Genomic DNA, 24,920 nt, shown 5'->3' with positions numbered 1-24,920 from the left:
AGGCCCAGGCCGACAGGCATCGTCGGCCCGCTCCGGTCTACCACAAGGGGGACAAGGTGTGGTTGTCCACCAGGAACATCCGATTCCGGAAGCCCAGCGTCTTTAACCCTAAGTACATCGGACCCTACCCGGTGGTGCGACACGTGAACCCGGTGGCAGTGCAGCTCCGGCTACCTCCTCATCTCCGCATCCACCCGGTGTTTCACGTGTCTCTGCTCAAGCCTTCGCTGTGCCCCATTCGGAAGGCTCCGGCTCCGGTGTGGGTCCACCAGGACCGGGAGTACGTTGTGCGGCGTGTCCTGGACTCCAAGGTGGTGCGGGGTCGGCTATGGTACCTCTTGGCCTGGAAAGGGTATGGCCCGGAGGAGGACTCCTGGGAACCGGCTTCTGCAGTGCATGCACCTCGCCTGGTGGCGGACTTCCACCGCCGCTCTCCCTCCCGGCCGGGGGGCCCCAAAGGTCGTGGGGGCGCCGGTGTGAGGGGGGGTGTGCTGTCATGATCCGAAACGCCGCCCAGCCCCACATCGGGACTTAGAACACCAACATTCAGAATTCCAGGCGCCGACCGGCAACCCGTGACCTCCGGAAGCGCATATAGCGCAGATCCACCCAGGAGGCGGGGCCAATGATTCCTCTCATCTGGTCTGAGTAGGTGAACTCGGACGCGATCTCCGCTTCCCGCTTGTCTTTTGAATCCAGTGCAATCTCCGCTTCCTGCTTGACGGGGAACCCTGGAGGCTTCCAGGATCTCCCTGTGTGCGGCACTGCGGTGAAGCACTCACCCGGCGGGCTCCGCCCGCGAAGCCGAATACTCGTCTCCGCTTGACGCTCTGTCTCCGGGCAGCGAACGAACCTCCAAGCTAACACTTTTCTCCTCTTGGTGAGCACCCCGGCGCTCCTCCGCCCCAGGATTCCGGGCGTGACGTCGAAGCGCCGCGTTCTCTCACCGGGAATCTCTTCAAGTGTCTCCGCGCTGGGAACGGGAGAGACCCGTTCCGGCTCCTAGCGCTCCTCCGCCCAGGGATTCCGGGCGTGACGTTGTAGCGCCAGGAGCAGTATTAGTTTGGCCTGAGGCTTCCCCGTGCAGGAACGGTAGAAGCCCAGGATATTACCAGCGCTCCTCCGCCCTTGGGGGCTCCGAGAGGCGTAGAGTGGTAGCGCCTCCACCAGTCAACTTTAGACCTCTTCTTGTCCCTTGGCTTTCCTTCCCGGCTACCCGTGACGCAACGAGGTAGACCCGGGCTACGCTCTGCCTTTCACCAGCCCCGCGAAGCGCTTCCCCTCCAGCGGGACGCCGCAGTTCAGGTGTCACGCGGAGCTACATCGGAGGCAGGAAAGGAACCCAGGTCAGTGAGCTGAGGAACTCAGGCCCCGGGTGGTGGCAGAACCCTGAAGGACCGCCTCGGTGTAACCTGTCTCCTTCTCTCTTTTCAGGTCTCCTTCCCCGCTGTCCCTATCCTTCCTTCCCTCGCCCACCTGTCTTCCGAGTCCGAGGGTGTTATACATACGCCGGACTGGGGACGGATGGGGGATGGACCCATACCTAGCATCAACGTCATCCCGAGGAGAGGATCCCAGGGCAACATAACAGCGCTCTAGTTGTTCTTAAGAACACTCTGGGACATTCTGTCATTGGGCTATACTTGGGCTACATCTGGGTGATATGTGGCCTACATTTGGGCTCTTTTGTCTCTGGTGGCCATCTTGGGAGAATTATTTGTTATGAAGTTTCCTAATTTCCTCATTTACTGCAGTCTCCTCAGTAGGAAATACTTTCAGTTTTTTACTTTGGTTCCATCAAGAAGGCATTCAGATGTGTCACACATTTGCCATAAATTCTGAATGTTAGCACTCTAGTTGATTGTTAGATCACTGTTGTGATACTACTGCTCACCAGGGAAGTCTGCTGCTGGTATTCAAAGTGCATGTTCAGTCTGCATGTCAGAATTTGTTTATGAAATAGAAGAGGATTTGAAAAGTCAAAATGTGCCCTAATTTTTCTTTCTGCAGCACTAATCATAATTTCTATGGCAAAATGAACCCCCTCATTTTGTTCCTTTGTAAATTAAATGTTTTAAGTGTTACCACTTTATTCCAATCAAGATGGTTTCAGGTGTGCCATACTTTTGTCATAAGTAAGACTGTTAGCGCTCTAGTTGTTCGGTAGAACATTCTGGGACATTCAGTCATTGGGCTATATTTGGGCTACATCTGGGTGATATTTGTGCTTCATTTGGGCTCTTTTGTCTCTGGTGGCCATTTTGGGATACTTATTTGTTATGAAAATTCCTAATTTCCTCATTTACTACAGTCTCCTCAGTAGGAAATACTTTCAGTTTTTTACTTTGATTCCATCAAGAAGGCATTCAGATGTGTCACACATTTGCCATGAATTCAGAATGTTAGCACTCCAGTTGCTCATTAGATCACTGTAGTAAAGCTACTGATCACCAGGGAAGTCTGCTGCTGGTATTGAAAGTGCATGTTTCAGTCTGCATGTCAGAATTTTGTAATGAAATCGAAGAGGATTTGAGAAGTCACTCAAAATGTGCCCTCATTTTTCTTTCTGCAGCACTAATCATACTTTCTATGGCAAAATGAACCCCCTCATTTTGTTCCTTTTTAAATTAAATGTTTTAAGAGTTACCACTTTATTCCAATCAAGATGGCTTCAGGTGTGCAATACGTTTGTCATAAGTAGGACTGTTAGCACTCTAGTTGCTCTTTAGAACACTCTGGGAAGCTGCAGTAGAACACAAAGGAATCAACTAACAGTCTTTGCCTTTGTTGGATGTACATGTTTTTCTGAGAATGTCAGACTTCATTCTCACATGACTGAGAAAGATAATGTGAATTTACAGAAAATATGCTCTCAGTTTAGCTTATAGATCACCTTTCAAACCTCTGTGGCAAAAGCATGAGAAAATAGTTTTCTCTCAAACATGATTCTTGATATCACAGCAGAAGGCTTTTTCACATGGTAAAATCACCTTAGAACACACCACAATTCCTAAAATGATATGGTACCATCAACAAATGATTTATAATGTAACTAAAGTCTTAAAACCTTCTATTAACTGCAATGCTTTTTAATGAGGTGCTATCATGTATATTGGTCATTGGTCATTCGTCATTGGATGGCTGCCAACACTTCTTGGTTGAAGTACTGACAGCCAATCAGATCTCACGATGAGATGTGTGGTCAGGCTCCGCCCAGATATATCTATCTATTTAACTCTAATTTTCTCAGGAACTACTGAACGGATCTACACCATTTAAGCAAAAGGCATGAGTTTGAACTGAGTACTACCTCTTTGCCAAATTTGGTGTAATTCCGTTCAGCCGTTTGGGCTGTAGCTGCGTCAACAGGTCCTATGGGAAAATGCATGGGGAAAACGCGTTTTGGGACCCCCCTTTTTACTCAGCCACCGCTTGACGAATCACCGTGAAAGTTTTAGGATAGGAGCAGACCGGAGCTGGCCAAAAGTTTGGAAAATTTCGTGAAGATCCGTCAATCGGCGCCAACGTTATTCCAAATAGAATGTTGCGGATTTCCTATGGAAAATAGGTCCTAACTATAACTACCTACATATATATATATATATTACCTACTGGCGGTCGGTAGTTATAGTTAGGACCTATTTTCCATAGGAAATCTGAAACATTCTATTCCTAATAAGGCTGGCGCCGGTTGATGAATCCTCACAAAATGTTCCAAACTTTTGGCCAGCTCCGCTCCGCTCCTACTCTGAAAGTTTTGTGGTTATCCACGAAGCGGGGGCTGAGAAAAAAGGGGGTCCCAAAACTCATTTCCCCCATGCAATTTCCCATAGGATCTGTTGTAGCAGCTACAGCCCGAACCGCTGAATGGAATGACACCAAATTTGAAACCAGGAACTGTTGGCGGACATTTTCTGACTCGGTAGAGGCGAGGCTGAAGAAGCAAGGGGAATAAGTGTGTAAAACATATAAAGGGGGCAGAGTGGAAATACTCTGACCCTCTGGGGCCCTCTTTTTAAAAAAAAGAAATGGCGAAATGCGCGCACGGTGCGCGCATCCTATCACGTTGGGTGTGCGGATCCACGGAATTTTTTAAAAAAAGGACAAGACATCATTGGTTGTATGACTACTTTGTACACTGAAAGGTAGGGTGTATATTTCTGTTTTTTAAAGGTATGATTCTTATTGGTTAACAAAAACAGATTGTAAGGAACATTATATATGATAAGCTTATATGTTGAAAAGTGAAGCACACTTCCTCTCTTGTTTAGCAACATTGTGCGCTGAACTTCTGACCTGTGTGCTCAGTGCAGTGTTCCATGACCTGTTTCTATGGTAACAGGCAGAAGGCAGATTGGGGGAAGGGTTGAAATGTATTTCAGTTGGAAAGGGTTGAAATGTTTAACCAATAGAAATGTGTGTTTGCTTTTGAGTTTATGTGTGAAGGATTGTGATTTGATGTTTACATGTATATGTGTGGAAAATGAAAGGGAAACTTTTCCATTCTTTGTTTTTGCTGAGAGGTGCACAGTGAAGAGATTCTGTAAAAGAAAATATGGTGAGTGACTGATATACTTCTTAATCTACAAAACAACTTGAAATTTGAGTTATTTAATTGTGAGGGGATGTATGTAGACTATTTTGATTTTAATCAAACTAATGTTTTTCACCTGCTAAAGTGTAGGGAGTACTTTTTTTTCTCTACAATCTTATTGACAGTGTGTGTGCATGTAGAAACCATTCTGTGATAATCATTTGTGTTTTTCATGTGTTTGCAGACAGATAACTGTGCAGTTTTTATATTTTGGTAGAATTAGAAACCAGTCATTGTTTATGAATTTGTGAAATGAGTTATGTTATGTTTCTATACTAAAATGTAGTACTTCTTCTAGATGAAGAAATGTGTTTTGGTATAGTGCAAGGGATAGTGTTGTTAGTCTAGAATCACACAGTGAGTATGTGTGCACTTGGAAACCACTGTGAGAGAAGCATTTGGTAACATTGAGTATTTGCTGACAGATACATGTTTTAAAATCTGTCTTGTTGTCAACTTTTAGTAGCATGCATTAGAAGGCAGTTTTTGCTTATGCTTTGATTAAATGAGTCAGGCTTCGACACAAAAGTGCAGTCCTGAAATATGTAGATTGTGTGCAGTTCCCTTATCAGTTCCACAGTAGTGAATGATTTTTGGTAAAGTCCTAGGTATAGTGGTTGTTGTCTAGAATCACACTGTGAGTTAGTGTGCATTTGGGAACCACTGTGAGAGAAGCATTTGGTAATATTGTGTATTTTTTAGCAGATAACTGTTTTAACCTGTCATGTTGTGAAGTTTTAGTAGCATTAGAAGACAGTTATGGCTTATGCTTTGATTAAATGAGTCAGGCTTTGACAGAAAAGTGCAGTCCTGAAATATGTAGATTGTGTGCAGTTCCCTTACCACTTACACTGTAGTGAATGAGTTTTGGTAAACTGCTAGGGATAGTGGGGCTTGTCTAGAATCACACTGTGAGTTAGTGTGTATTTGGGATCACTGTGAGAGAAGCATTTGGTAACATCATGTATTTGCTGACAGATAACTGTTTTAAAACCTGTCATGTTGTCAAGTTTTAGTAGGATTAGAAGCCAGTCTTTGCTTATGTGTTGATTAAATGAGTTAGGCATTGACACAAAAGTGCAGTCCTGAAATATGTAGATTGTGTGCAGTACCATTAACTCTTCTAGACTAGTGAATGAGTTTTGGTAAACTGCTAGGGATAGTGTTGCTTGTCTAAAATCACACTGTGAGTCTGTGTACATTTGGGTAAGGATTGTGAGAAAGGCATTTGGTAACAGTGTATTTGATGACAGATAACTGTTTTAAAATCGGTCATGTTGTCAAGTTTTAGTAGCTTTAGAAGCTATTCTTTGCTTATGCATTGATAAAATGAGTCAGGGTTTGACACTAAAGTGCAGTACCATGTACTATTCTATTCACTGTGCCAGAACTGAAAATTTAAAAGTTTTACCCAGGCACTAACCTAGTAGTAGTCTGATGATTTAGTCAGTTTCCAAGTCCTCATGTTGTGAACCATACATTATCACATAGATTGTTTCAAATGTCTATGCAGTATGCATGCAGTCTTCTAACATACTATACACTTGTCTTTCAATTCGCTAGTCAGTATCCATACACTTCCAGGAAACCCCCTGTAACTCCCTTTGCAGTCCTCTAGTGACCCATTCAGCATCATGTACTAATCCATTCACTGTGCGAAAACTCAAACACTTATAAATTCACCAAGATACTATCTTTGCAGTACTCTAATCATTCAGTCAGTGCCTAAGTATTCATGCACTGAGCCAGGCGTTAGCACATTGACTGCTTCAAACCCCTATCCACTATGTATGCACTCTTCTAACCACCTAGACACTTGTCTTTCACACTTTCAATTCCCTAGTGAGTATCCGTACAGTCCAGCAAACATCCTGTCACTGCCTTTGCACTCCTCTAGTGACCCATTCAGTACCAAGTACTAATCCATTCCCTGTGCGAAAAGCCTACCACTTATAAATTCACGTAGGCACTCTCCTTGCTGTACTCTAATCATTCAGTCAGTACCCAAGTAGTCATGCAGTGAGCCAGGCCTTACCACATGGACTACTTTAAATGCCTATGCAGTATAGATGCAGTCCTCTAATCACCTACACAGTTGTGTTTCACACCTTCAATTCCCTAGTTAGTATTCATACACTTCTAGCAAACACGCTGTCACTCACCCAGTGTGTCTCCTTATAGTACTGTTATCATTTAGTCAGTTAGCATGTAGTGTTTTAGTGGGGTTTTTTAGTGAGGCAGGCTTTAGGGCATGAACTGCTTCAAAGTAGTATGCACTATGCATGTAGTGTTTTAACCATCGTCACACTTGTGGTTCAGGGCTATAGTTTCTTAGTCAGTATTTATATAAAATGTGTTTGTACAGTAATGGAATAGTATAAATTTGAAAGTTATTAATATACATTTATTTGTGATTCTTTTTTACAGGTACAGAACAGGAGTGTTTCCCATCTGTTTGCACTCTTCTCGTGCAAGATTGTTTGGATGAAGGGTCCTTCGGTGTTTCATTTTGTTAGCTGTAAGCCTTTTATATATCTGTGATTTGTATCTTGTGGTATTTTGTTGAGAATAGCATGTTGTTGTTTTTTTAGCAATCTTTGTGATTGTTTTTTTTTTGCCCGCTGTTAAATGATGAGTACGATTGAAATCACTATTTTAGTGAAATATAATATATTCTGAGAACAGCAAAAAAGGCAAAAAAAATACTTTGTGGAAATTATGCTGTGTTGTAAAAAATGTATTATTACATGTTATCATTTTTTTTCCTTTTCTTTCACAGACCCAAATTTTAAAATAAGCAATTTTTAAGAAAATGTGAAAAAAATGTGTACCATTTTTTATTCCTATTACTGTGAAGGTAAGTTTAACTAAGTCTCAATATGCAGAATGAGGAGGTCTGCAAGAAGCTACAAAGTGTAAACATGTTTCTAAAAACACTCTGGGGCATATTTACAAGCCCCTTGCGCCACTTTTGCGTCACTTTTCCCATGTTAAAATTGACGCAAAAGTGGCGCAAAGGGCTTGTAAATCTGCCCCTCTGTTTATACCTATGTCGTTTTGAAATCTGACCATAATCAGATATCATGTGACCTGCAAAAAAAGAGATTTGAGGAGTTCATAATATTTCCTATTTTAGCTATTGAAGGACCGCAATTATTTCAATCATTCTTCTTTGAACATCTTTGCAGACAAAACTCTGTGCTTACCTTTTATCATTCGCAAGGAATTTTAAAAATGGAAATATGTCACTTTTTGTAACATAGTTATTGTGTAAGTTACTCTTTCATATTTACAAAGAGAGGAAAAGGCACTCTGTGCACTTTTTATACTCCATGTAAATACAACCTCATCATGCAGACCACTTTGTTTTGAAAGGGTGTTCTATAAGTGTTGTTGTGTATGATTGCACTGAATACTCATAGAACAAGACACACGTCTAGATTTATCAGAAATCATAAATGTCGATATGTGTGTGAATGGTGCACCATTCTAAAATTGGTGTAGGAAAGCACAACAAGGAGAATTGTTTTCGTTTCTCCACATTTTTATATCTTCAATGCATGCTGAAATGTTCAGCATACATTGAAGGAGAAAAATGCATTTTCTCATTGTTTTTGTGCAGGAAGGTGTGTCTTCCTGCAGAAAATCAAACAGCACATGACACAGATATCCTTTCACTATGGTGCAAGGGTGCCTGTGTCACAACATGGCTGCAGTTTAAGCAGCTGTGCAGACAGAAGCATAGATTTGCAACATATTTATGTACATATGTTGCATCCCTGTGCTTCAGAAGTACTACAGCACACTGCAGTTAAAGAGGTTACTGTGTGATGCTGCAGCACTTCCTCATACTTCTGCACTTATACATTCACCATACGCTACTAATGCATTCATTCAGTCAATTACGTACTACACATACATTCATCTAAACTAACACTAACAAAGAAATTTAGCTCTTTTTTGAAACCAGGAAAGTTAGTTCTTACAAGAACTTTTTTTTTCTTCTTTTTTATTTTATAATTTGTTGGGGGTTTTCTGAACAATTTTTAATTTTTGGGGGTTTTTCTGCAAAAAAAAAAAAACAAAGAAGAAACCAAACAATGAAATTGCAAATGTGACTTCTTGGTGGCGGCAGATCAGATCGATCGACGCTCACCATAGCACAAAGTCTTGTTGCACTTAGTGCAGAGCACTTTTAAAAATTCAAATTGAGGACGGATGTCCAAGGTTTGGGCTGATGGATGCATTCTTAATGTGCTCGACTGCAATGAGGTGGATGGCGCAGGAGCAGGAGTGTTTCTCATCCGTCGGCACTCTTCTTGTGCAAGATTGTTCGGATGAATGGTCCTCATGTGCTTCATCATACTTGCCATGTCGCACGAGTATTTCTTGTTAGGATCCCCTCGCGACAGGTCTCTTTTGCAAATCTTGCACGTAACCAAGGTGGCATTGGTCTTATTCTGCCCCTTGGGAAAAGTACAAAATTTCCACACCACTGAAGAAAAACGTTTTTTGGGTGGTGCCTCCGCCAAAAATTCATCCTCAGACGTATGAGGTGATGCAGGTGATGCCTGCTGCCCTGAAGCCATTTTTGGTTGAAAAAAGTTAGAGCTAAGTGTAAACTTAGTCTAAAAAATCTTCTTCTCTCCAAAGAGATGGTGCTCTAAAGAAGGTCAAAGAAGAATGATTGAAATGGGTGGGGTCTTTCAATAGTTAGAAGAGGAAGTGTAATGAACCAATCAAATCTCTTTTTTTGCAGGTCACAGGGGATCCGCGCACCTTGCGCTTACGCAGCACGCACCCAGCGCGCATCCGCGAAATTGAATTAAAAAAAATTATAGGATTAGATGTAAAAATATATTAGTTTTAAGACTAGTTTAGAGTTTGTCTTCAATTAATATTCACATGAAATACATACATCTATGTTTTTTTAAATGTTAAATATTTCGTGGGATCCGCGCACCTACCGCGTCATAGACGCAGATGCCGCATCGCAGAAGCGCGTAAACGTCGTGTTACGTACATTGAACGTGTCGCGTATACGCTGGGAGTCGCGTACCGGTCGCATTGCAATCGCGCACTAAACGCATACCATGCGCGGATGCTATCGCGTAGGGATCGGTAACGGTGCGCTTAGGGTGCACGGATCCAAAAACATTGAAAAAAATATATAAAATAAAGTTTTGCACATATAGTTAAAAAATATTTTGAAAAATATAAAAAAAATGTTTGAAAAACCCATTAAGTTCAAATAATATTTTTTAATTTTTAAAAGAATTAATTGAAAAAATAAGTTTAAAAAATGGTGATAAAAAAGTATTTTAAAAAAAATGTAATTAATGAAATTGACACATTGAATTTGAAAAATATACAAATCCAATCAAAATCATTAAACATGATATCTTCAGAGATAAGTTAAAGATAGGAATTAGCATTTAAAAAACCTATGAAATTCACTGGCAAAAACCATAGGTTTCATGCACGTTATAGTTAGGAATTGGCATTTAGATGTCATCAGTGATGTCATGAGTGATGTCACTGACCATGTCATGAGTGATGTAATATGTGACGTCATCAGCAGTGCATTGCGGAGGCGCGAGTTATAGTTAGCTGAACTAACTATAACAGGGGAATTTCTAGGGTTTTGTACGAGGGAAATGTCCAGCTAACTATAACGCCCCTGAAACCTATGTTTTTTTCAGTGAATTTCTGAGGTTTTTTTAAATGCCAATTCCTAACTATAACGCCCCTGAAACCTTTGTTTTTTTCAGTGAATATATATATATATATATATATATATATATAGCAGCATCGATTAATGTTTTTTTAAATTACAATTTTTATTGTAAGTATTAGGCGGCCACATTTTAAGTAACAGTATATTTTACTTTTTTTCCACTTTCATTTTATAGCAATGTTTTATATTTTTGCACCAGCTTGCCAATGCTAGGCCTTTTAGCTTTGCCAATCCTTGCTTTTATTTGACAGATACCCCATGTAATGTTAATTAAGATTGGGAATCAAAACCATTTTCTTTCTGCAATGAAGCTTCTTCTGCACAATTTTAGATATGCTTTAGTCAGTCAGTTGTAGCTGTTTTTTGTTGCTCAATAATGCATTCTCTAAACAAGATCTAGAAGGCTGGTCTTCATACACATGCTATCAAGCCACTCATGGTCGAATGGAGCACTTATTCTTTGTTAAAATATTAAGTAGAAGTCCCATATGGTGGGTAGGAATGCAGAATACAATGCACTGAACACAAACACCAGAGAAAGGCCTAATGGAAAACATAACTTTTATAGTACATAGAAGTAATGTTAAATGATTCAGGGTCAATTCTTACTTATTACTGCCAGAGACTGTACCTAAGTCTTGAGGTTAGGTTAGGTTAGGACTATAGTGACTCATCTTCTGTGTCTTCACTGAGCAGGTTAAGTAGTTGACTGCACAACTTAATCACATGCCCTCCTATTATAGAGTGTCAAGTGGGAGGACAACCATGTTGACATCTCTCAAGAGCTTGGTGATGTCTCTTTACCCGTCAAAACTTTCCTCAGCGCCCCCTTCACATCACTGTTGCGGAGACTGTAGATAAAAGGGTTCAGCATGGGTGCGAGGATGGTGTACATCACACTGGCCACCCTGTCCCTAGTCAGAGCAAAGCTAGTCGATGGTCGGAAATACATAAACATGATGGTTCCAAAGTAAAAGCTCACCACTGTAAGGTGGGACGAGCAGGTGGAGAAGGTCTTGTGCCTTCCCGATGATGATGGAATCTTCCTGATGGCATTGATGATGCAGATGTAGGAGATAACAATGATCAAGAAAGGGCTCATGACTACTGCAGATCCCTCTGTGAAGATGACCAGCTGGTTGAGGGAAATGTCAGAGCAGGCCAGTTTGAAGAGCGGCACCATGTCACAGAGGAAGTGGTTAAGCTCGTTGGCTCCACAGAAGTACAGTCTTGATGTCATAGCCGTGTGCAAGATGGTGTTTGCAGTAGATGCAGCCCAGGTCCCAGCCACCATCTGGACACAAGCTGTCTTTCGCATCACCACGGGGTAACGCAAGGGGTTGCAGATGGCTACATACCTGTCATAAGCCATGACAGTCAAAAGAAAGTCTTCCACATTGGCAAACAAGAGAAAAAAGTACACCTGAGACAAGCAGCCCCCATATGAAATAGACTTCTTCTCCATGAGGAAGTGTGCCAGCATCTGTGGGATGGTGACCAGGCCTAGGCATATATCTACAAAGGACAGGTTTGCCAGGAAAAAGTACATGGGAGAATGGAGCCGTGAATCACCAATGACTGCAAGGATGATGGACAGGTTCCCAAGTAGTGTTACAATGAAGATAAGCAGGAACACAGCAAACAGCAGGAGTTGATACCGGGGGAGGTCTGAAAATCCCAGGAGGATAAAATACGTGGTCATGCTCTGGTTTCCACTGGTCATTGCTTTTATTTGTCTGCAAAGAAACACACAGGGCATCACATCAATATTTTAGCCACATCGTGTTTTAAATTAGCATCGTATTCTGCACCATCATCGTCTTTGTTAATTGCAGTGAAGACCTTAACCACATGCTATTAAAAATATAGTTCATAACAAAAAGATACACTAGAAGATCAACTAAAAATAAAAATATCAGACATCACATTAAATTATACTTGTTTATTAAAATCTTGCTATCCGCTTTATCAAACACAGATTACAAGACTTCGCCCTGAAATTGATAATAAAGAGAATAAACTGCTCTTTTCCTATATGATGATACAGAGTAGGCGCAGTGCAAGCTGCATTCCACAGCTCCACTGTCCTATAAAGATTAATAAGGTATGAAAAAGTCCCTCAAAGGCATTTCTGTTGGTCAAGGCCTAAAAGTTCCAATTAAGGCCTTGGTGTTTATCCAACGTGGTGGGCAATGGAGAGATATTCATTTCTGGAAAATATCTGGTAAACAACATTACAAAGGGGCCCTCATTACAAATTCAGGGCTAAATTCAGATCCCTATGCAAGGAGGTATTAACACAGGAACTGGAGTGTGAGTTGTGTAGTGATGACCACAAACAACACGTTTTTCCCTGGTCATTGTCGGCAGGTCAAACCTTCTGACAGTTATCATTGGAAATGGCCTGGAAAAAACATTATTCCTGATATTCCTGTTGACAACTCTGAAATGGAGGCTGCTACCACATCTGTTAAATCCCTCCTACTGGGTGATAGTATTTACCAGTTGTGGTAAATATCCCACCCTATTCCGACCATTGTATTGTAATGGGTGCCCAGAGTCTGCTATTTAGCAGGTGTGGTAAATAGCTCCTGTTCCATGTTTTCCCTAGGGTCACTCAAGGAGCGTGACCTCACTTGCGTTGAGTTTCTTCTCCCCTGGTGGCTGAGTGAAGCTCTCCCCACAACAGTATGCTTGCTCTAGTTCCCCACTTCCTCAATCTCCACCATTCCAACCTACTTCATCTTCCTCTGGAACAGCAGAGGATGGTTTAGGAATACTTTTTTTGTCATAGCTGCTTCACAGAGGGACCTGAGAATAGTAGTTTCATCTGTTCAGGTCTCCTGCTCTTCATAAAATGGTGGCTGTGTTGCCTGTTGCTCGGTAAAAGTGTTTCTTAAAATGGTGGGAGTTTACCTGAACTTACAGCCAATGAATAGCTTATATTACTCTTTCACATGATAATAGTTCATAAACTTGACTGGAAGCCTTTGTATTATAGAGGAAGTCTTATCTTCGTTGCTAGGCAAGGTCTTGGATTTGAGAACAAGTCTTGCTGGTGTCAACATGGGCTTCTATGGGAATTCCCAAGAGCATATTATCAAGCCCATTATCGCTAAAGCGGCGATAATTTTAACGCAGTTTCTTGATAATATGCCCCTTGTTTCGTTGACTGTTAGGCACAGTGGACTTCTCTGTAGATGCTCTGATTTGGCCACTAGCAGCATGTGTATTGGACTCTGAAGAAGGTATATCTTTACATTGAAATAAGGCGGCTTTTAGCATTTTATAAAAGAAATAATTCATACACAAATAGAAAGGTGCACAGTGATAAAGTCATGTTTTCTGTTTGCTTTCTGTAGGTTAAAGGAGCACCTTTCTGTATGTGAAACCTTGAGCAATCTACTGCCAATAAGTTCTGATGAAGAGTGCCTGGTTTTCAAACGGCTCCAAAACATGGGCTGTGCACTACATGGGAGCAGGATAGACACCATTCTGAACAACTATTAATATTATATAGATAATTATTAGCCTTCAGTGGGCAATACCCTTTTGATCCAAACAATATCACTTCCTCTCATTGGAGTTTTTCTCTCCATAGTAGTTTATAATTTGAGTCATGGAATATACATGAGAGATGGCGAGCTCAACATACATCTAATGCCTTTGTACTGCAGTTTATGACCATATCTTTCTTAGTAATTTATTCTGAATAGAATGCATTATTTAAAATATCTTAAATAATGTAAACTATGATAAAGAGTTGGTTGATATGGTGTGTACAAATACACAAACTCCTGTTCAGTTTTCGGCTCTGGAATGTTCTGACAATGGAACAGTAACCCATAATTTGGCTCACACAGAGAAAAGGTTTGCTGCTGATTAACTAGCCACTTCACTCCACCCTAGCTCAAAGCACTACAACTGTTTGACTAGGAAATCCACTCTTTCCCGTGATTGCGATCCTTGGACAGAACCACCTGCATACTGCCTTGCCCCTGGGCTGGTTCTGACATATGCCGTGTGGACGGCTTACAAGGGGTCAGCCCTTCCATCGATGCACACTAAACTGGTGCCTGCAATTTTCATAGTTTTGTTAATTATTATGTGTAGGCATGTATATTTGCTAGTTGGCTACCATCGTACGGCGAATGCTGCTCCGTTCTCCGAGTTAATGGAGTTTTCCGCACTCTGCACTTCACGGAGCACATGAGTTCCCAAAAACTCTGCTCTGTAGAGCAGAGTTTTTTTCCTCACTTGTGCTTGTCAACGTCAAGTTTTCAAGCACGAGTGAGGAAAATACACATCCCGGAGAGATATTTCCTCACTCGTGCTCACCAAGGTCTAGTTGGCAAGCGCAATTGCAGAAAATCAACCTCCTGGTGAGATTTCTTAATGCGAGCGTTCGTATTTTTCAATTCGAGTGGTTGCTGCAGGTCATGACCACTCACATTGAGAAACCTTCTGTTCGTGTTAAGAAAGCTGCCGCTCAAGTAGAAAATCTACTTGAGCAGTAGAAAGGAAGGTGAGCCCTCTTGAGCTGCACATGGTGCCATTCGCAATGATTTTACAGCGCGGGACAAACACCCGGTGTTCAAAAGCACAGCGAACAGCATGAACCTAACGCACTCCAGCACTTGTGGAACTACGTGAAGTTATTTTGCCAAGGATTACAGCAGTGCCTACAGATTCACCTGCACAGGCAGCTGCCACACTTGAACACACACATCAGCACCCACCCAGAATGCAGACTCACTCACAAAGATCCTCACCCCACAATTCCAAATTCTCAAGAGTTATCCCAGTGAGTATTGAAAATATGTGTTGTCACTCAACATATGTATATAAATAAAAATATGTGCACCAATCACAACTTCTACCCTGAGTTGACTCAGAAGTTTTTTTAAAAAGATTACTCTGGTTCGAGGACATATGTTTCTATAAAATTGTGAGCACTGCATGTCGACCTATAGGACCATCTGTCACAAGGCATCATGTTAAAAGCATATGCTAAACACCTACAGATGTACAACTAACAACATATTTTCCAACACACACATTGGAATTTTAATGACAGAGTGGTCTTGTGAAAATAGCATTTCTATAAGTTTAGCAAAAGAAAAGAAGATACGGGAAATATCAACTGAAGTTACAAAAAAACCTATCAGGTTGAATGGGAGAAAGAAACACAAATGAAGTCTTCAGGCAGAAGGCATCAGGGGAATCAGTGTATATAAAAGGTGTCACAAAATATAGTCAGCAGTCAAAACTTTGTCCAAGCACAAGAATCCAGAGTCAAATTAAAGGATAATGTCTCACCACCAAGCCATATGTTAATTCATAAGTAGGATCCAGGGTCAAGGTTAAACAGTCACAGGCCATCCTTACTCTTGTCTTTCACAATTATGTGAAACTTGCCTTCACACGTGGGTGCTCTATGACTGGGCTGGTGCAGGACCAGAAACCTCATGGGAAGAGACAGCATGAGCAGTGGTAAGGGAACCAGAGAGGGTTAAAGACCTGGGAGACATAACAACAGTAGGTTGGGTGGGTCTTAAAGCCAATGAAGACAATATAGCTGCACTCAAATTGATGATGGAGGCCTTAATTGAATCAAGCTGCATAGACTGTGTCTCTCTGAGCATCCATGGCTCATCCCCAATGTCCTGCAAGCGAATAGAGAACACTGTCTTAATATCCTCAATAGTCTCAATCACCCCTTAGAGTACAGCCACAGAAACACATAGAGAGGAAGGTGTCTCACATGAGGGATGTGGGGTGTTGAGCACAGATGTCTCTATCGACTCTTGCTCTTCTTGGTGGGCACTTGGAGAGGGTAGTAGTGGCCAGGGTTCCTGCTGGGGGCCTCAGGAGTTAGGGAGGGGTTGGTGATGGGACCAGATGTTGTTAGGGCCTGTTCTGGGGACATCATTGAATATGTTTCAGCTTTTGGGCCAGGAGGAGAAGCAACTCCTTCCTCCCCTTAGCTGTTGGTGTCGCTTTCAATCCCTCCTTCATCTTTCTCATCTTCCCCCTGGATTCTTTTTTGTGATAGTCTTGTCAGCCTCTCGGTATGCATACCACCGCTGCTGGTTGATTGCTCTCCCTCCTCTTTGCTGATCGTGTCGAGCGGTTGTGTCCCACTATGAGCTGAGGATGCTCTGGGATGCCCCTGGTCCTATCGTGATGTCCCTTGGCCAGTCTGGTCCACCGAAAAAATGCAAATCAACAACTATGTAGGTGCTGAATACTTTTAAGGGACAAAGGGCCATATGTAGGTAAAAGTGAAATACCGAATTCTTAATACCGAATTTTACCGAATCGGTATTAAGAATTCGGTATTTCCGATGTAGGTAAAAAATCTGTATTTTTTACCGAATCGGTAAAATTCAGAAAAAACAATACCGAATCGTTAATACTGATTGGTATTACTGAATCTGTATTACCGATTCGGTAAATACCGAATCGGTGTTTCAAAATAGCAGCAATTGAGGAATCAGCCAATCCTGTGCATTCACCCCACCTCCCAACCAGGAAGTGGCCACACCCATGCAGGTGCTTTGAATCAGAACCTTCTGGAGAGGCAGGAAGTGCAGAGGAAATCACAGGAGCAACAGTAAGAACTTTCCTTTAAAAACACTGCATAATGGCCAACAAGGAGACAGAAAATGAAGGTGCAGAAAGGAAAAGAAAGCTAAAATTTAGCGAAAGGGAGCTGCAGATCCTGATTGAGGAGGTGGTTAAACATCACACAAAGCTGTTTGGGAAGCAGTCCTTGCCAGTGCCAGAATCAGAGAAGCAGAAAATATGGCTTGGAATCCATACACAGGTGAATGCGGTAGGAGTGACCCCCCGTGAAATTGAAGAACTAAAAAAAGGTGGTACGATGTCAGGAGTCTCACAAAGAAGAAGATGGCTGCGAGCAAAAACACAAGCCAGCCTGACAGGAGGAGGAAGAAACAGGGCACCTGCACTGACTGCACTGGAACAGCTGGTGGAGTCCACCATTGAGCCTGTCAGCGGAATCGGGGATGCAGACAGCTCAGCCAGAGCTGCCAACAAACAAGGTAAGAAGCATACACACCAAGCTGCGCCCCCCACTCCCTAACACCTATCATGACAGTCATCCCACTGAACACAAAGGCATGTGACACACATCAGTGATAAGCAAGCAGAGGACAGAAAGATAGATTGGCAGAAATGAAAATGTATTATTTGTACGTAGTCCTGCCAGACTAGTGAGCTAATGTACTATTTGTGTCCACAGGCGAGACATCGCGCAGGTCTGCACATCACCACCACTGCCAGCACCACCACCACTGCCAGCAGCAGCAGCAGCGTCACCACCGGCATTAACAAGACCCAGGAGGCATGCAGTTGCCAGACTCCAAGAGATGGAGTTGTCCTTGGAAGACAGCAGAGGTGGCGAACAGTCAACAGTGCCAGTGGATGGCAATAATGCAGGATCGCAGTCCCCCACAGAGCGATCACACACAGGTGCCAGACACTGCAGGGCTAGGGAACCCAGTCCACCTTTGCAGGGTGAGGAGCATGGTGTGTTTGCAGGTTCAGCGCCTGCAAGGGAAACCAATCCTATCAGTACAGCGGCATAAAAGACAAGTGAATGCAAACATGCAGAACATAGAGAAGGGCATCTGCTCAGTGAACAAGACACTGGCTGAGGGCATGAAGGAAATGGCAGAGGGCATGAGGGACATGTCCTAGTCAGTGATGCTGCTGTGCAGCAAGCTTGATGAGGACAGGATGGCACGGCGCAGGGAGAGGCAGAAGATGGAGAATCATACAAAGGCGGTGAACCGCCTCTCCACAGCCACTTCTCTGCTCTGCAGGCCCTCCGTGGCCATGCAGGAAGGGCTGGCACACTGCAGCCGTGATGTTTCAAGGGGGCTTGCTAAAGTCACAACTGCATTTGAAGTGCTCCTAACTACTCAGGCTGCCAATACTGGTGCAGGTGATGTGGGGGACAGTGCGGAGATGACAAGTCGCAGCAGTATAACGCCCCCTGCAACTGAGACCAGGAGGAGCAGCAGACGTCATGGGGCTGGCACTGGATCGATTTCCAGTGACGACAGTCTGCTAAGAGAATCCAGCAGTGTTGTGCATGGCCGCAGGCGTTATTGCAAGCCACACTTTGTCTACTTAACTGGGTGACTTAACCCATGACATCCTCGTAGGGTGGTTACAAATAGGACTGCCATGTTGAGCCCTTTGTGTAGTGGCGTAGTGCCAATATATTAAACTACGTCATTAAAATGCAACAACTGGCTGTGTCTCCTTACTTACTCAGAAATAGTTGCGTGTGATCTCAGCCCGTCTATGTCTCCCATCTGGTGCTGGCGCCACTCCTGCGGCTTAGGGCTCTGGCTGTGCAAAATCATCATCGTCCTCAGAGTCAGTTAATTCAACTTCTGTACCTCTCTTAGTGGCAAGGTTATGCAGCATAGCACAAGTTGCGATGATTTTGAAGCAGATGATGGGTGTGTACTGACGTGCACCTCTGCTTTTGTGAAGGTAGCGGAACCTGCTTTTCAGTAGTCCAAACGTGCGCTCCACAACGTTGCGTGTTGATTTGTCCACCACATTGTATCGTCTCTCACTTGGGGTCGATGGGTTTAGGTAAGGTGTGAGGATGAATGACCGCACAGCATAAGCACTATCACCTAGGTGGAGAAGACAGTGCCATTAATAACAGTCACCAACGCATTCATCTGCAGTGTACATCAGGGTGTGTCCTAGGGATTTACCTAGCAGGTATCCTTCTCCAAATTCTCTCGCAGCTAGGCGTGTGTAGATCCCACTCCAGTGAGTGCAACAGTAGGGAAAGCATTGGATAGCGTAGGGGTAAAAATTACTATTCCCACTCCAAAGAGTGCAACAGTAGGGAAAGCATTGAATAGAGTAGGGCTAAAAATTACTAATCCCACTCCATAGAGTGCAACAGTAGGGAAGGCGTTGGATAGCGTAGGGGTAAAAATTACTATTCCCACTCCAGAGAGTGCAACAGTAGGGAAAGCGTTGGATACCGGGAGGGCAAAATTTAATATTCCCACTCCAGTGATTACAACAGTAGAGAAAACGTCAGATGGCGTAGGGGTAAACATCACTATTCCCACTCCAAAGAGTGCAACAGTAGGGAAACCGTTGGATAGCGTAGGGATAAAAATTACTATTCCCACTCCCAAGAGTGCAACAGTAGGGAAAGCGTTGGATAGCGTAGGGGTAAAAATTATTATTCCCACTCCAGTGAGTGCAATAGTAGGGAATACGTTGGATAGCGTAGGGGTAAAAATTACTATTCCCACTCCAGTGAGTGCAATAGTAGGGAAAATAATAAATTAATATTTTATTAAAAATAAATGAATTATGAATACCAAAAAAGTATTAAAATTAATTACCAATCACACAATATTTAATAATTAATTAATTATAAATACCAATACATGTTTTATTAATTAATTACCTATTAATAATTAATTAACAACCAATTATTTTTCTATAACAAACATTAATAAATGCAAATAATACCAATTAATAATTAATTAATAATATATTAATTATCAATATACACAAATTATTTAAATAATTAATTTTTTGGAATTATATTACTTCCCACCATATTCCCCTTTAAACCCACTACACGCTACAAATATTAAATGAATACAATTAACATAATTATCAATTAAACAATTAATACAATTTAATTACCAATTAATACAAATTATTTACCAATTAATAATTAATCAACAACCAATTAATTTTCAATACTAATTAATAATTAACTAATAACAATTAAATTACTTCCCACCCTATTCCCCTACAAACCCACAACCCGCTACAGAAGTAAAACGCAAAATTAAATTAAAAATAATTAATAATTCCTATAAATTATTATTTAATGTACTATAATTAAATTACTTCCCACCCTACTCCCCTATAAACCCACAACCCGCTACGGAATTATATTACACAAAAATGAAATAACATAAAATTCATTACTTTAAAAATATTCTAACATACATTCCAATATTAATACATATTTTTAACACATATACTAACACTTAAAACACTATAAATAAAAAAAATCGATATTTTTAACTACTATATTATGACTGTCGATATTACTTACTTCTATATTATTTAAATCGATATTTCTTACCTGATTTTCGATATTCTTAACCACTATATTTTGGCAATTCGATATTCTGTCCATTTTATATTAAAAACTCGATATTCTGTCCAGTCGATATTTTTTTTCTCGATATTATGTCTATTTACCGTGTAGACCGGGTGCGGCCTACGGTTCTGGAGAAGAATCGGAGACAGCCTCAGTCCCAGACTCATTTCCAGTAGGGCTGCTAGTCCTGGAACAGTTGTTAGAGGAAGTGGCTACTGCGAGGAGAGGAAAACAGCCCTCGCGCAGAACAGTGCTTTGACAGCCTGGGCACCTGCAGGCTAGCTGTGTATTACTTTGGACTTTGCTTCTCCAGTGGTCTAGCCGATGAGCAGATGGCTTTTGGATGTCCCTGGAGAAAGAGAGGATTGTTTAAAAGAGAGACTAATGGAGACTACGAAAGTGACCACGTGCATTTTGGCGGGGGAAATCGTGGAGGACAATTGCTGGAGGTAATCTTTTGACCTGCATATGGACTTATGTGAGCCTCCTATTTATGGTCCTGTTTGCCTGACACTGTGATTATTGACTTTACCTTTCGGCGGAGTATTGTCTGCTAACCCCAGTGCCTGCTGTTCTGACACCTGTGAGGTTGCGGGCAGCTTTTAGAAGGACGCAGGGATCCTCCATAAGCGGTGCAGGTGGAGGGTGGTGAATGCTCATACATTTGATGCAGCCCCCACAGAAGTAGGTGCAGCTCGCGAGTAAAAAACCTCTCCCCTTTCCTCCATTCCTAAGCCTCGTTAGATTTAAAGTTGGCAATCAAGGTATGTCATAAGAGGTCCAGAGACTTGGTTGCCTAAAAATTGCAATTGTGTATTCTCTGGGACAACGAAGTAAAGCTACGACGAAAACATTGCAAGTCCTATCTATAAGCCTACTGGGAAAAATCACAAAATCACGAAGCAGTGAGGGGGTAAATAAATATTGAGACACTCTTGACCCCGGAAGCCAGTGTCACTGGTGTCACAAGGGAAAGAAATATAGTCTTGCAAAACCCCAAAGGATGGCATTTAAAAAATTATGGAGCCGAACAATATTTATGAAAAGATTAGGAACAGAGCGATCGCTGAGGAAAATCAAAATGAGATCAGCACATATTGCAGTTCTATCAAGATGTCATACAATTACAGACTTTTTCCCTCCTTCATAACCGCAAGGCTCAAAGCCAATCAGAATAGAAGTAGAAGAAAAAGGAAAAAAAATGGCGCGGAGGGAGAAAGAGAAAACAAGGAAAAACAACAGAAGGCCCAGATGGAATCAAATGAAGAAAACAACCAACTAGCCACCTCAACCCTGAAAGACCCAATTGGACAAACCCAATTGGATCCTGGAAACGGAAATTACATCCATGACTTTACACTCCCGGATATAAGGATAAATCGAAACACACATAAAATTGAGGTTAAGTGTCCCAAAGAGTAAGTAATCCAACAAACATAGAAGATAATCTATCCCACTCTCCAGTTTTCCCATTTCTGTCCAGAAAACAGCACGGTACACCAGGTGAACATGGTAGGAGATAGGGAGAGACTTGAGCGATAGGGTACAGACCTGTGCTATGAATGTCTGTTAGATACGTTTCTGGTGTACTGAGCGAGACACTGGACTGAACGCGCTGAGAGCCTTGAACATTTGTTTGCTCTGTTCAGAAAGAAAGACTGAATCTCATGTTAAAAGGGGCCCAGGTTGTGTTTTCTTCATGAGTTGTGTGAGAACATAACTCCAACGTGAGAAGTTTGTTTTGGTATTATCTGTGATGACCGATAGGAGCCTGCCTGTGAGGCTCTAAATGGACACAGGAAAGAAGCACCCTCTGGCAGGTTGGACTGCATAGCCCTAGTTTATTGTTGGACTTTTAGTTAGCATGTATCCCTTTGCTTGTTTTGTCCCTTTTGTACCACGTTATTTTCCTACATATATGCCTGTTTTTTCCAGTTGGACCATCGTGTTAAGATTGCATTTATAGCTATTATAGCAATATTACTAATTATATTACTGGGAGTATTCATATATTTAGAATTTCGCCACCCTATACATACTGTTTTAGGAACAACTACCCCACCTCCGGAACATGTGTTTCATACTTTAGCCTCTCATAAGGAAAGGCATCGGCAGACATATGTGAAAAATGCTTTCATTGAAATGCTTCATCAAGTACACAGTGCCACCAATACTACAAATTGTTGGGTTTGTGGTCTTTTGCCATCTGTTATGCACAAGCATAACTTATTTATATCCCTACTTTTGTCTTATCTGGGAAGTTGCGAGGCTTGGTTCAAATTGCTTTCTATGATGTATATGCATTACACTGTGGACGCTCAAAGGTTTTCAGAGAGGGATTATGAAATGATTTTAGCATATATTGAGGTTCATCAAGGATTCAACCCAGATGGGAAAAATGGAGAGGGAACCCTAGATCCGAATACCTGTATGAATATGTATATAACGCACGAAAATGCCACTTGGTTGAAAAATGAAATTTTGGACTTTGTTGAATTCAATTTCACTCAATATTATCGACACTTTCAGGACCGTAATGTTACCGAAGATAGGGCTATTCCAGTGCCTGTATTAAACAGTACTTCTACGTTTTGTGTTCAAGGAGCAGGGTACATATCAGTAGGAGAAAGACGATGTAATTATACTTATCAGTTGCGTACCTTTAGCAGCCCTCCGTTGTTAACACCTCCTAATGTATATTTTGTTTGTGGAGAAAGTGCCTATACCTGGCTTCCACGAGGTTGGACCAGACGTTGCTACCTGTCTTTTCTGTACCCTCCAGTCTATATTGCCCCTTCTAATTATCACAAGGATCACCGACTAGATAAACGTAGCGTGCTTATTAGGAGAAATAAAAGAGTGATAGATACCACTGATATAGCTCAGACCGATACTCCACTGCAGTATTTCACCGACATTATGAAGGAAGTGTTACCCTTTTGGGGGCCTATACTTACTAGCCAAGAAGTACGACGTTTATCTAGAGTAGTTGAATGGGTAATTAACACTACTGCAGGAATACTGACCAATATAACAGTAGAGCTACAGGCGACCAGACTCGTTTCGCTTCAAAACCGTATGGTTTTAGACGTTATCTTGGCAGATCGAGGAGGAGCATGCCGTGTGATCGGCAGCTCTTGCTGTGTTTATATTCCTGACTCTGCCCCCTCCGTTCATTTGGCTATACAGAAGCTACATCATTTAGCTTCCGAGATACATATAGAAAGTGGTATGTGGTCCCTCTCTGGTTGGTTCTGGGGTTTGCTGTCTACTTGGGGATGGAAAATTTTGATGGTGCTGGCATGCATAGCCGGTATCATATTTACGTGTTGTGTTTGTGTACAATGTGGACCTGCATGTTGCTCTTATTGCGCGACAAAACTCACTTCCTCTGTGTCTGGTCCATCCCCAACAGCGGTAAAAGCTCAGCTAGTTCAGCAGGAGCTCAAAGACCTAATGCAGATTGATGAGGGAATATTTGAAGATTGAACTGTTTTAGTTAGCTACATCATGCTAAAAGGGCCGTTCTGAGGGATAAAAAAGGTAGATTTCATGTATATAACGAGTATCGGACCTTAATTATGTTAGCATGATGTATCTATACGTACATTCCCTATTTGATATATATGCTTTTGTTTGGAGGAAACTCGTTTATTTCCTCCCTGTATATCTACTGCTAAAAGAGTAGGCCGAGAACCATACAAAAGGCCTCTTCTCACATATGCTCGAGCACGGGCCGTGATCACGTGTTGTTCATCTGAGTTACTGGTAGCAGCTGAAGGTAGGCTGTTTACTCGACTGTTCTAAAGACTCAAGGTCGCATCTGGCTTTGGGGGTGATAAGTGCATTCCTGGAGGCATCATGCCTACACTCCCAGGCACCAAGACGAAAGGGAGTCACCCCTCCTGACCTCATCAGTAATAGATAGTTAAGCCTTTGTACTGGTCTGGTGTGTGCCATATATGGTCCTTTCCTGGAGCTCGAGGGCCAACTGGTGTTTTTCCTTTTACAGTGATTGTATGTGCTGAACCGAAAAGTATATAACCCCATGTTTGAATACGAGCCAACAGTCTTCTCGGCGCACCTGATGGGTGAGGTTCGGAGAGGCTCCTCTATAGAGTATTTTGTTTAATAAACGATTGAATCTTCTTCACTGCCAACTGACTGATTATTTGGTAATGGTATTGGGACTATTGGTAGGTAAAGTCCTTTAGTTTATTTTTATGGTACATAACTATGGACATTATTCAAAGAGGTAATAGTAAATCAAGAACAACCAACAACATCATCAAAAGACTTTGGAGGGAAAACCCTCCCTAATTATCCGATCTTCAATTTGAAAAAGAAGCCAACTCATCAAGAACTAAGTATAACGGATCCATCAATAGAGGTAA

General features: G+C 42.0%; 2 protein-coding genes across 2 annotated transcripts in view; one reads left to right on the top strand and one right to left on the bottom strand.

The window, feature by feature from the left end:
• Window positions 1-11,109: 11,109 nt before the first annotated feature.
• LOC146796886 (olfactory receptor 1f45-like) lies at window positions 11,110-12,054 on the bottom strand. Its single transcript, XM_085631419.1, has one exon. It carries the CDS (start codon window positions 12,052-12,054, stop codon window positions 11,110-11,112), a length of 945 nt encoding a protein of 314 aa, XP_085487545.1.
• Window positions 12,055-16,977: 4,923 nt separating this feature from the next.
• The window catches only part of LOC146796885 (extracellular calcium-sensing receptor-like), a 114,921-nt gene continuing 106,978 nt past the window's right edge, over window positions 16,978-24,920 (top strand). The window contains exon 1 of the mRNA XM_085631418.1: window positions 16,978-17,212. Coding sequence (XP_085487544.1) covers window positions 16,978-17,212 — 235 coding nt within the window. The remainder of the gene's footprint in view (window positions 17,213-24,920) is intronic.

The sequence above is a fragment of the Triturus cristatus genome, chromosome 10 (genome assembly GCF_964204655.1).
Source record: "Triturus cristatus chromosome 10, aTriCri1.1, whole genome shotgun sequence".
NCBI classification, from domain to species: domain Eukaryota; kingdom Metazoa; phylum Chordata; class Amphibia; order Caudata; family Salamandridae; genus Triturus; species Triturus cristatus.
This window is presented reverse-complemented; position numbering and strand designations above follow the sequence as displayed.

Coding starts and splice junctions, on each gene's coding strand:
- LOC146796886 (XM_085631419.1), bottom strand. CDS start 12,054: ATGACCAGTGGAAACCAGAGCATGACCACGTATTTTATCCTCCTGGGA.